Raw genomic sequence first — 13,864 nt, forward strand, 5'->3', positions numbered from 1 at the left:
CTAGTTAGCTTAGCCTAGTTATGGAATAACTTGGTTAGCAGCTAACGTTAGCCCATTGCTCGCGTCAATTATATTGCATGTCATTGAAGGTCCGCGCTGGTCTGTGTCTAATGAAATTACAATTGCATGTCATTGAAGGTCCGCGCTGGTCTGTGTCTATAATGAAATGAGATGAAAGCTCTGTGCTAAAGCAAGCCTCATCTCAGCCGCGACAACATACTCGATGTTATATAAAAATAATCTCGCGGCCTACTTTAAAATCAGCCTGCAATCTACCGGTCGATCACGGCCGACTGGTTGGGCACCACTGGTCTATAGAAATGAATGCATTCGAACAAGAAACCAATGTATAGACATAGCAATGGCCAAATGCGAGCCAGGGAAGTTTTGGGCTTGTAACGTGGCTTCATCTCGAAGTTTTCATCCACTGAGCCATGAGGCTCAACATGCTTGTTTGGTTGAGGTCTGAACTCGCCAAATTGACCTTATCGTTTTTGTGGGTATTGTCCAGTTGTTGCTGTATGTTTTTATCTGCCCAAAATTCAAGCAAGCATGAAAGCATTACAGTAAGCTTGCACACCACGCCCCGCTCCGTCGTCGGGGACGCTGGTTCGCACCCGAGACCACCTATTCCAGCGGTCCAGGTTTGGAGCGATCAGCGTCCCCGGGGACGCGGGGGAGCGTTCTCATCACCCCTATTTTTGTGCGATCACGCTCTGATTCGACCCCGAATGGCTAGTGTGAAAGCCCCCTAAGGCTCAGCTTCTTCCATCAGAACAATGAACACTGATCTCTCCACACACAAGCACACATGAACACACACATACTAAGGCTGAGCCCGAACGTTCGAACATTCGTTTGTTATGTTAACATTCGAATTCTAAATCAAAATTTGAATTTTAAATGTTTACAATTTAAATTTTAAATTTTATTTTATGAGTCTATTCATTCTGTTTGAACCAATGTGGTTTTTCTTCACAGTTGCAGTCAAAGATTAGGCTACACTAATATTATAGTATAAAAAAAACGTTATATTCATTAAAGAAAGTTGATTTAATAAAAAAGAGACTCATTTAATCAGATTAATCACTTTATTCAAATTGAGGATTTAGTTTGATGATATTTATTAAACTTTGATTTTTTTTTAATTTTTATTAAAAACGAAGGTTCGAACATTCGTTCGTAAAACCCTGACGAAGTTCGAATCCCAAAAACAGGCTTCGGGGACAGCCTTAACACATACACACAACACAACAGTATGCACTCGCACACACACAAACCACACCATAGCATAGGTCACTTTAAACACACAAGAAAAGGACACTTTAAAGGAAGGAAAAGGACACGTTAAGAAAATAACTTGTTGTGATTGTTGCATAGTATAGTTAGTAACAGCAAGTATAGCATAGGGACATAGAAGAAAAACTGCACATTGTATAGGAGTGTACATAGGATCCAGTGTCTTTAAGTGATTTAATAACATTTCTATTCTAGTTATCTTTTTATTATTACTATTGTTTTGATTTGATTTGATTTGAAGTCTTTATTTCGAACATGCAATGAATACAACAAACAATAACAAAAAAGAAAAACAACTCAATCTAATCTGCATGTTCGAAAAGGAGTAGGAAGAAGTATACACTTATTTAATCCTACCCCTTTTCCACTACTCAAATGAGTGTACTATTTTAAACATAAAAAAGAAAAGAAAAGAAAAGAAAAAAAAAAAATATATATATATATATATATATATATATATATATGCAAAACAAAAACTATATATGTATAAAATATATAATGTATTATTGCACAATCGTAGCGGGCATGGCCAACCGCATTTCACTGTATGCCCTGGTATGTATGTGATGAATAAACTCTTGAATCTTGAATCACACGGAAACCATACCTTGCTGACTGGGCTTTCTTTGAGCTGGATATCTATCCCCCCCCCCCCCCCCCCCCCCCACTCAGCTGGATACTCCCCCACTGAGCTGGATACCCGCCACTGAGCTGGATACCACCCCCCCCCCCCCCCCCCCCCCCACTGAGCAGGATACCCCCCACTGAGCTGGATGAACATGTTTTCTGTGTTTTTTCTTCTTTCTTTTTGATGACTTTCTCTTTGTTTCTTTTTGTTGTGCATGGTCTCTTGAATATTTCTCCCTCCTTGTCCTCCTCTGCTCTTTCTCTGATTGAATCTCTGATGCACCAGTTCTGCTCTCTCTCTCTGACACACCAGTGCTGCTCTTCTCTCTCCCGTGTGCCTCGCAGCTCCCTGCTTCTAGACGAGGCGGAGAGGCAGAGTACCTGCGAGCTGGAGGCCGACGCCGTGGCTGCAGACATCCTGAACCGTCTGGAGATAGAGAGTAAGCGGGACCCCCCCCCTCACACACACACACCACAGGTTATATATCCACCACACACTACTATCAGCCCACCACAGGTTATATATCCACCACACACCACTATCAGCCCACCACAGGTTATATATCCACCACACACTACTATCAGCCCACCACAGGTTATATATCCACCACACACCACTATCAGCCCACCACAGGTTATATATCCACCACACACCACTATCAGCCCACCACAGGTTATATATCCACCACACACTACTATCAGCCCACCACAGGTTATATATCCACCACACACCACTATCAGCCCACCACAGGTTATATATCCACCACACACCACTATCAGCCCACCACAGGTTATATATCCACCACACACCACTATCAGCCCACCACAGGTTATATATCCACCACACACCACTATCAGCCCACCACAGGTTATATATCCACCACACACCACTATCAGCCCACCACAGGTTATATATCCACCCCCCTCCCCCCAGGCCGGCCTGGCACAGAGGTAGAACAAGAGATGGAAACGTGGGCTGCTGAATCAGCCCCTGCTATATGGACCTCAGGCGCCGGTGAGTGAAAGGGAGCCGTATCCAGATCAAACAGCGTCTGCCTTGCGCTCCTCTGTCAGGCTCCAGCTCCCTCCTCCTTCGCGTCAGATCGGTTACCGGCCCAAAACAAACAACGCTCAACTCGCTCCACCGTCTGTCTGACACCTCCTGTCAGGGGCAGAGGGAGAGCGAGGAGGGGAGACCGGGAGTTGAGGACGGAAGTTTGAACAGGAGGACATAAAGCAGACGGCGCACTCTGCCAAACCCACACGGAACCTTTTCCTGTTTGATTAGACGACGTGTCTGTGGAATGTCTTCCAAGACCTTAGATCACGTCACTCACACTCCCCTGCTCTTTGTAATTAATATCAGAGCAACACAACGATGACACAGCAGAAAGCTGCTCTACGCCCGGGTGTGTTCTCCATTAGGCTGCGCTGCAGAACTGTCGGCCACACCAATTATCTGCGCGAGGAGAAGGAGGAGGCCACTCCAGGGCTGAGCAGCACATGTGTTCCCAGTGTAAAGTTTTCCATCTGCTTCACTGGAGTGTTTTAAAAACCTACCGGTGGAGATGGAACCGCCGCGGAATGATCTTGAGTCATTCGAGCTCTTTGGCCGGGTTCTTCCGAGCAGTCGGGCCGCTTTTAACGGGGGAAAAACATCAAAGTCCCATCTTTTGTAATGAAGAACCCCAGACAGAAGTAATATAATATCTGATAACTGCAGATGGCGGCGTGATGGTATTATTAAGTCCTCTCTCTTGGTCTTCTCCAGATCAGATAGGCAGGAACCCCGGTCTGCAGGCCATCTGGGAGGACGAGAAGCAGAGGAGGAGGGAGAAGAACCAGGCGTCTCAGGTGGAGGCCCCGGAGTCACAAGGTGAGCGGCGGCGGTGAGGAGGAGGTGTTAAAGTCCACCATTCTGGACCTGTGTCCCCATTTCCAACTTGTTGATGTTGTCGAAGGGGAGAGTCCTTCCTCTGCACATTCCAGTGTTTCCCCTAGAATTTCCTTCAGGCCTGGTCATACCAGGACTCCAAACTAACCTTTTTCTAAAACCCGTAAAAAAAAAAAAAACAATGGTGGTGGCACTCACCACCAATGCTGGAGACGCTGGGTTCGAGCCCAGCTCTCCACATTGTTTTCAGTTTGGCTGGTCGTCCGTACTAATACAATTGGCAGTATTAGGGGGAGGGAAAACTGAGGGGTGGGGATCGGACGTTGTGGACAGCGACTCCTACAGGTCGGTTGGTGCGCCTGCGCAGTAGAATCAAGAAGCGATGGGGGCGGCGCCCCTCCAAACGCAGACCCCTGACGCTGAAAGATCGCGCCGCGCAGGTGAAAAGATTCGACGGCTGCTCCCTCGAGTATCTGAGGGGACTCGTGCTATGTATGGCTTCGTCCACATTGCAGCCGGCTTGTGGGAGGCATGAAACAGCATTCGAGACAGGGGAGGGTTGAATTGGACGATACGAAATTGGGATGGGAGAAAAATAGAAAATGGGAGAAAAAGTGTATATATATAAAAATTTAAAAAAAACAATGGACAAGGACAATCGTCCTGATGTATGCATTTCTAAAACCCGTAAAAAAAAAATGGACAAGGACAATCGTCCTGATGTATGCATATAAATTTTATCTTTTTTTTACATTGTCAAAACTCTGATAGACAACGTATATATGATCATATTCTGATATTCAATAAAGAGAAGAAAGATTGAAAGTTTTAAAATTTAGAAAAGGCTGACTAAAGACTATTGTATGCAATGAATTAGGCCTAATGACAAAATTACCGTATGAAATGATGCCTTTCGAAATGGCAATCGGAGTGTGGATGAGCGCTCCACACTATTTCACTCAAGAACTCTGCTACCAGGACTTTACGTTTGTAATACTGGTACTTAGTTTTCAGGTGTCTAAAAGAGCAACCCAAGTAAACGTTATGCTTACTGTAGGAGCTTACTTTCATTACACAGCCTGCTCTTATGATCTCCCAGTAAATCATTAACGGTTGTTCCCTGTTAGTAACGTCATTGCTAGCTTTCTGAATCCTGTTAACATTAACCAACTTGATGGATTATCAGGCTATCCAGCCCATTAGCAAATGCAACCTTTATAACTATCAAATGAATCTCTTATGGGGCTACAGGGGAAACTCTGCTCTGCTCTGGGGACACTGGGGTAGGTTTCCTGGCTTTTCGTACTGACCGAAAAGTGGCTCCATTACTTTACATACATTTTGTGGCTAACTAGCCGGAGCAGTGGACGTATGAAGCGTGGGTCGTGCAGAGAAAGGACTCTACCAATTACAGACTACATCAGCGGTCAGTACGAAATGGGGCCAGGGGTCCGAAATTCTGAACTTACCCTTTAAGCTGAATTTGGCGACATCTTGAAGAAGCACTTCTGTGATTAACGACGCAGTTGCGCCTCCTAACGGCAAATAAAACCTTTATCTTGCCAAACCGATTTAAGTGCAGAGTTATCCCCACTCCAGTATGAGCTGTCGCACGCTGGAATGATGCTAGGATTAATAAATAACACAGGGGGCCCGTCTGACAGGCCTGAGTCATTCATAACGTATCTCCTCTTTGCCCGTCTGGAGACCCACATAAAAGTGTACTAACATAATTTTGCTCTGCGTTTCAATGCCATTCCAGATCGCGGGTTCGTCCTCTCGACGGAGAGCGAGAGAGTCTTCATGAAGCGCTTCAAGGAGATCCTGAAGGAGAACGAGTTCGATGTGTAAGTAGCGGCATCCTCCCGACCTCTGGATTCACTCGCCGCACGCTAGGGCTGACCTCTATTAGTCGAATAGTCTAATAGACTAATCGATCGAAAGGAGCCGTAGTCGACTGCAAACCTCTTAGTCGAATGCAAAAAAAGAAAAAAGTATATATATATATTTTTTTTATATAATTTTTTCCAAAAGCAGAGGCCTAGAAGCGTGGCTAACACTAATGGCGCGCATACCAGCGAGGCTAACTGCCTAAGAAAACGGGCACAGAGGCACTGAAAGAGGATTTCACCCGTCTAATGAACACACTACTAGACAAATATCAAGATGTACAGTATCCATCAGTGGACCAAAAAGCATGCTTTCGGACTTTAAGCACCCCCCAACAAATCCTTAGTCGGGGACAGGCCTACCGCACACACATGTCCACCGGTGTTCAGGGTCTTAGTCGGGGACAGGTCTACCGCACACACACATGTCCTGTCCACCTGTGTTCACAGTCTGTTGAGTTTGAAAAAGTCCTTGTCGAGACAATTGCCAGTTTCTATTTTTGACCATGGCTTGCAACACGGAAAGAGGGGAATAATTGTCTCTTTTTAAAAGTAAACGGAAGACGCTTCCAATCGCATTAGCGAGACGAGGCGTCTGCAGCCGGAGACCACATAAGTCGGAGAGAGAGAGAGAGAGAGGGGTTCCATCTGGTTTATCTTTGCGTCTTTGTTTAACTATATGGATCCGTGTCCTCAGTTCGCCCATGCCTACTTGGTTATGTCTGTATATGAGGTGTACAGTACAGCTTGTCCCGGTTGTTCTCCGCGCTGTGCCAGAGGAGACTGCGGGGGTGGGGGTTGGGGTGGTGGTGGAGGGAGAGGCGGAGGCGTATATGGAGGAGAATATGGATGGAGAAAGTGAGGTAAGCGGAGAGGGAGGGAGGGAGGGGTGGGGGCTGTCATGAGACAGGAAAGGGGTGAAGGAATGAAGTGTGGAGGGAGGAACTAAGGGAAGGGAGGCAGTGCAGGGAGGAGAGATGGAAAGTAACTGATTACATTTACTCTGTTCCTGTAATTGAGTAGAAGTAAGCTTTTTTTTGCACTTTTAAAAACACTGATTTCTACTATTTCTTTTTCTTTTTGTACGTGTTTATTTATAAGTACTCATACACCTTCTGCAGTCAAATGTAACGGATGCAACAATACTTGTACTTGAGTAGTATATTTGACTCTTATCTGCCCCTGGGGAGGAACAGTATGGTTACAGTATTGTCTTCTCCATCTCTTTACTCTCCCTGCCCTCAGTGCAGCAGAGCAGGGAGCGTTTCCTGTTTTAAATAAAGTTTTTAAGTACAGTTGGCTGGACTCGCCCCTGCGTGCTGTTACATCAGCAAACCAGATGGCTTCCATTCACTAAACCCCCTTACCACATGTAAACCCCATACCACAGAGGAAGACAACAGAGGAGGAAGAGAGTGAGACGACTCCATCACAGCCAGAGCGGCATCGTACCGGCTGAGCGGCTTACTGGCTTACTTACTCACCGAGCTGGCCGATGATCTGTCTTTCTCTCTGATTCAAACTAGTATCCACACTACATTTCTCATGTCTCGCTTGGTGCTGCATACTTTGACGTCGTTTTGCATACCTCACAGCTTTCCCACTCCTATTAATCCCCCCACTTACTCCATAACCCTTTCACTACCACACTACAGAAGGTTAACCTTTCACAACCACAGTGTGGTAGTGAAAGGGTTAACCTTCTGTAGTGTGGTTGTGAAAGGGTTAACCCTTTGTCGTGTGGCAGTGAAAGGGTTAACCTTCTGTATTGTCGCAGTGAAAGGGTTAACCCTTTGGTAGTGTGGTAGTGAAAGGGTTAACACAGAATCTTCTTTTTTTTCTCTCCCTCTCTCTGTTGCTCTGATTGCTCCGTCAGTCAGGCTCCAGTGGCAAAGGCGAGCCAGTGGCGGGAGTGGGTGTGGTCTGTAGTCAAAATGTGTTAATCGCTGCAGGAGTTTTCTGACCCCCCCCCCCCCCCCCCCCCCCCCAGTTGTCTCTGAAGTCGTTAGTGACCAGACTAATTAAGAGACAAGCAGACAGTTGTGCACACGCTGCTCTCCAGAGCCCTCTCTCTCTCATCCTCTCTCGTACGCCCAACACGGAACAGAAGTCTCTGAATGATGAGGATGCAGCAGAACCTCACTTGGCCACATCCAAAAACCCTTTAAGCCAAATGGATGTGATTTACAAAATATGCCGCTATGCAAAAATGTGGTCTATTAAATGTGGGATATATTGTTGCATTTGTCTTGATGATAACATAAAGGAATTTCAGCTCAAATGAAACCGTACGGGGCTGTTTTACGGAATACATATATGCGACGTGCCTGTTTCGTATTAGGAGGAAGCTGTGACCCACTGGTTTCAATGGGCACATGCTCAACAACCTCCACCCCCCAAAGGGTTTGGACTTGTGCAGCTTTTCTCCAGTAAAGTAGATTTCTTCTCTATTGAATTTGATTTATTTGTCCGTTGTCCTCGCAATACAATCATCAGTGTCATAAACATGTTTGGAAACTTGAGACATCAAGATGTCACCACATGGGGACACATTACAATATGAACACAGGACAGACATCACATTGACAAGGCACATACACATTAGAGATGGTTAGAGTCCATTGTTAATCATTACTTTAGATATTGGAATGTTTTGTTTGTTCTCGCCATCCTGTCGAGTGGTAAATCTGCGTGCTTATGAGAGTAATTCATATTGGCTCTTGAGTGGATGTACAGTGTGTCCATGATGATTTGGACAGCCTTATGTTTGCAGTGATTTGAAAAGTAGTGTAATGTCCCTGCATTTGATTCCACAGATTTAGTTTGAGACTTTAATGATTCTTGTAATCTTGTTTTTGTTGACAACTTGGTAGGGCACATGTGTCAAACTCGAAGCCTGCGGGTCAAACACGGCCCGTCTGGCGTTTTCTCTCTTTCTCTCGTTTGAACTCTCTTTATCGATTTCATTTTGGCCCTCTGCCTCTCTCCCAGGCGGAATTCAACTGGCCCGTGATAGAAATCAAGCGACTCAAGCCATGGTGTTTGTAAAGTCCTTATTTGGTACAGCCTTGGTTGACATGCTCAAGTGCTTTTCCTTATGAAATCAGGGGAGTTGAGTTGGTTTGTGTTATCAAAAGGGTATTTATTGTAACTTGAAGCTTGATTTTAGCGTGGATTTGTTCTTACCGTACAACATGGAAGTGTGCCGGCTCGTTCACGTTGCTCGGTGTACTTATTTCCAATTTTGAATTAGCGCTTGCTGCATTCAAACCCTGTGTGGGCTGCATGCCTTGCATACCAGTGTTCCTCTCACTAGGGCACCAACCCTATGGTTAAATTGTGTTCCCCAGCTCAGGCGCTATAGTCTCCTGTGAAATATGGGCTGGTCCTCCAGACACACCTCCATGCATCCAAATCGCACCAAACAAAAGATGTTATCAAGTTAAATAAATTTCCAATAATTTTTTCAAACGATATTGCTTAATATATTTTGCATAAATAATAAGGACCGAATCTGGCTCCAACAAACCGGCCCCTAATTGTTCTAAGAGAACGGTACAATTATAAAAATGGTTGCATCCAATTTTACTTTATCAAGTGAATTATTGCTAATTCTTCATTCCTACTCTGAAATAAAATCCATGGGAAATTATTGGTTTTGAGCAAGACAAGTGAAAGCTATGGTAGAAAGAGATCCTGCGGTGAGATTTAGTTTTTCTCTGTGTTGCTGGTTGTGTTCCACTTAAACCCTTTTTGGACATGGACTCGAGATAATGTGCGGAGAATCGGGTGCATGCATTGCCGGGAATTGCCTTTTCAGACGTACAAAATTCACACAGCATGCGATTCTCTGGGGCAGATGGTTTAGGTGAGGTGTGGCACCTTAGAGCGAGGGCATGGTGCAGAAAGCCTACCTCCTCCGCCTGTGTATGAAATATCACAACTTTAAATATTTATGTTAACGGCGTGTAACTCGACATCTCCATGTCCAGGACCAGTTTACCCTATAACTGCTAATCTTACAAACTCTTGTGGGTGAATAATTAATTGAAATCTGTAAAGAATACATCTATAATAAGCCAATAATCTATAAATAATAAATCCCCTTAATTGGCTGATATAAATCCCTGTCCCATGAGCCTTTCAGCCATTATGTAGTGTGATGTGTGCCTCGTGTCTGTGTTTGGCAGCCATTCAGCCTGCACAGCCCCAGGTTGGGTGCTACACATTGGTGGTGAAGGAGGCCATTTCCATCTTACATTGTAAAGCGTGTCTAGAAAGCGCTATATAAATTCAATGATCATTTATTCATTCATTCATTCATAAATGATGCCTCCTTCTTACCCACTTTTTTAACAGCCCGCACAACATTTACAACAACATATTGAGCTACTATGCGCAAATTGAATAGATAAACAAAATGACCAATTAAGCTAGGGACCTCAGGAAAATGTACCTTTTTTAGGTATTATTGTGTCCGGACGCAAAATCACACCCCTGTGTTAGAGCACTAACCCTGGAGAGAAATCTGACTGTTTTCAATTAAGGTTTTTGATAAAAAAGAAAAAGGTGTAATGTTGAGCTGCTGACATTATTGTGTCCGGATGCAAAATCATCTGTATTTTTCATTTTGGCCCCCTTGGTAATTTAGTTTGACACCCCTGTGTTAGAGCACTAACCCTGGAGAGAAATCTGACTGTTTTCAATTAAGGTTTTTGATAAAAAAGAAAAAGGTGTAATGTTGAGCTGCTGACATTGTGTAGCTTCCTCAGTAGGTGTAGTTTCTGTTAGGCCATGGTTAGGCCATGGTTAGACTAGTGTATTTGTGGCATTTTTTTTATACGTTTTTGAATACGTTTCATGTCCCTATTACACAGAAATGCGTTTTTTTGTGGATACGGCTGAAACGCAAAATTGTGTTTGCGTTTTGGAGAAACGCTAAAAAACGCGCAGACAACAGCGTGTAGTCTGCATGAGCCGTTGTTGCGAAAACTCCCATGCGCAGTAGATACCATCTGCGTGCCCTTCCGGTGACAGAGAGCTGTCCCAAACCAAATAGCTGCAGCTACTATGTGTTGTCAAGTTATTGTTATAAGGACCCCAGTCCAAGCTACAACAGTCTGCATTCCCTTAACAATTGTTTGTATTGAGCCGTATTGTATTGTACCCATATGCAATATGTTAAAGAAAGTTTACATCCATTCATTCTGCTAGCATTACCGATTGGCACTGCCACTGGATAACATGAGCTAGTGTTAGCTATCAAACCCTGTTAGCTCAAAGCTCCTCTTTCAACTTAACAAGCATTAAACAAAATGGCCCAGTCATCTATTCACCTTTGTTTAATACACACAGCGTTGTCTCTAATGTTATCTAACCACTGATAGCTCCCGATATCATCAGTTTGGTGCTGGCTAAGTAGCGTGAGCTAACGTTAGCTTCTAGCCACAATGCTATACTGTTATAATGGCAAATTCCATTGACGTTAGCATGCAGCTAACAATGCTACCGATCGTTTTTTAGACTAAACTATCCGCTCTTGGTGGTCACTTGTGTTGATGTTAGTTTTGTTTCATCAACAAATGACAGGCAGAACACACAGTGAATGTATCCGTTTTGTTTATTGCACTTTTATTAGGCTTTGCTGAAAAAGAATTGCTGCATTGAGTAAATAGGCAAGATGGTGGCGCGGCATAGGCACGCGCCTGGCGTATTGACATTTTCTTTGCTGGAGCTTCCAGGAAGTGTATTGGCACATTCAAGTTCTGATTGGTTGAAATTGCCTTCATGTTTGCCACCTACTGCCACCTACTGCTTTGGCAGTGTACTACATCAGTGTGCTCGGGTGACAAAAACGAAAAAAAAAACGAAAGTGTGACTCGAGGTGCACGACGTCGCGGCGAAACGCATATGACAATGATACGAAAATTAAACGAAAGGTGTAACCGCACCCTTAGACTAGTGTATTTGTGGCGTTTTTTTATACGTTTTTGAATACGTTTCATGTCCCTATTACACAGAAATGCGTTTTTTTGTGGATACGGCTGAAACGCTAAATTGTATTTGCGTTTTGGAGAAACGCTAAAATACGCGCCGACAACACCGTGTAGTCTGCACGGAGCCGTTGTTGCGAAAACGCCCATGCGCAGTAGATACCATCTGCGTGCCCTTCCGGTGACAACAGTGTGTGTGTTTGGGACATAGCTCCGTGTCCCAAATAGCTTCAGCTACCATGTGTTGTCAAGTTATTGTTATAAGGACCCCAGTCCAAGCTACAACAGTCTGCATTCCCTTAACAATTGTTTGTATTGAGCCGTATTGTATTGTACCCATATGCAATATGTTAAATAAAGTTTACATCCATTCATTCTGCTAGCATTACCGATTGCATGAGCAGCTGGCTAACGTGAGCTATCAGGATTCAGACCCTGTTAGCTCAGAGCTCCTCTTTCAACTTAACAAGCATTAAACAAAATGGCCCAGTCATCTATTCACCTTTGTTTAATACACACAGCGTTGTCTCTAATGTTATCTAACTACTGATAGCTCGCGATATCATCAGTTTGGTGCTGGCTAAGTAGCGTGAGCTAACGTTAGCTTCTAGCCACAATGCTATATTGTTATAATGGCATACTCCATTGACGTTAGCATGCAGCTAACAATGCTACCGATCTTTTTTTAGACTAAACTATCCGCTCTTGGTGGTCACTTGTGTTGATGTTAGTTTTGTTTCATCAACAAATGACAGGCAGAACACACAGTGAATGTATCCGTTTTGTTTATTGCACTTTTATTAGGCTTTGCTGAAAAAGAATTGCTGCATTGGGTAACTAGGCAAAAGATGGTGGCCGCCTTGTTGACATTTGCTTTGCAGGCACATTCAAGTTCTGATTGGTTGAAATTGCCTTCATGTTTGCCACCTACTGCTTTGGCAGTGTACTACATCAGTGTGCTCGGGTGACAAAAACGAAAAAAAAACGAAAGTGTGACTCGAGGCGCACGACGTCGCGGCGAAACGCATATGACAATGATACGAAAATGAAACGAAAGGTGTAACCGCACCCTTAGTCCAGGTGAGTTTTCAGTCAATGATGGCAGATAGCGGTAACTTGTCAACAGTGTCTTGTGTTGTGGTTATCAATCTATACTGGGTCCAGTGGGCTGCTCCTGACATTTTTCTTTTTTTCGTGTTCCACCTGCGTGATGCAGACAGTCTGTGTAGATTTCAATATTTCAGTGTTGCTAAGTGGCGAGTTGCTAGGCAATTGCAGCCGTGGATACGAGAGGCTGATCAGGACAACTCCTGTAGCTTAGAAGCATCTGGAGAGAACCCAAGGCCAGTTGGCTGGCTGCCAGCTCTCCATTCATGCCCCCTCCACACACACACACACACACACACACACAATCACGCACTTACACACACATGTTACAGCTTGCTCCCACGCACGCGCGCTTACTAAACACACACTACACTAGACAAAATGCCCTTGTCCTCACAGAAACACAGGACATTTCCCCCTGATTAAGACGGCAAGGGATGCTAATAAATGGCGACGGCCTGAGCTCTCTGTCCCCAGAGGGCCAGTCTGGCGCATGGGTGATAACCTCGGTAATTGCACACCTCTGCCTCATCCTGAACCATGCTGTGCGCTCCTAACCTGCGGTGTGTCTCTAAACAGGACTCAGCCAGGGTCTGCTGCCGACGCCGAGGAACAGGAGGCTTTCCCCGGTGAACTGTCGCTCCATCCAGACACCCTCTCGCCAGAGGACACGCGGTGCACGCCTGCCAACATGGTGGAGGTGCATAAAGACTCTCAGACAGGTAAAGAGCGCCCCACACCGCGTTATTTCACCTTTAGTTGTTAGTCCAGTTTAGTTACAATTTAATCATTTCGCTGACGCTTTTAGAACAATAGTAGCATAGTATTATGGTACATAATAGTAAAAGGACAAGTCTGTTTTTTTGTATTGTTTAGTATTAATTTAGTTTACTTGCACTCTTTATCACTTGTATGCATTTCTCCTGCCTCCACTCCACATCTTTTCATGCTAGTTGGGACTCTGGTTGCCAGAAGTGGTGGGATGTGAAATTTACATTTGTTTTATTTCTGCTTATCGCTCTCGCTGAGCCAGAGTTTGAAAGTGAAAGTGTGTT

The 13,864-nt window shown here is 44.5% G+C and overlaps 1 protein-coding gene across 1 annotated transcript in view; it reads left to right on the forward strand.

Annotated features, from left to right (window-relative positions):
- rev3l (REV3 like, DNA directed polymerase zeta catalytic subunit) overlaps positions 1-13,864 on the forward strand; it is a 126,835-nt gene that overhangs the window by 64,656 nt on the left and 48,315 nt on the right. The window contains exons 6-9 of the mRNA XM_084314925.1: positions 2,272-2,366; positions 3,698-3,802; positions 5,583-5,667; positions 13,389-13,531. Coding sequence (XP_084171051.1) covers positions 2,272-2,366; positions 3,698-3,802; positions 5,583-5,667; positions 13,389-13,531 — 428 coding nt within the window. The remainder of the gene's footprint in view (positions 1-2,271; positions 2,367-3,697; positions 3,803-5,582; positions 5,668-13,388; positions 13,532-13,864) is intronic.

This window comes from Notolepis coatsorum (genome assembly GCF_963971535.1).
Source record: "Notolepis coatsorum genome assembly, chromosome: 5".
Lineage (NCBI taxonomy): Eukaryota > Metazoa > Chordata > Actinopteri > Aulopiformes > Paralepididae > Notolepis > Notolepis coatsorum.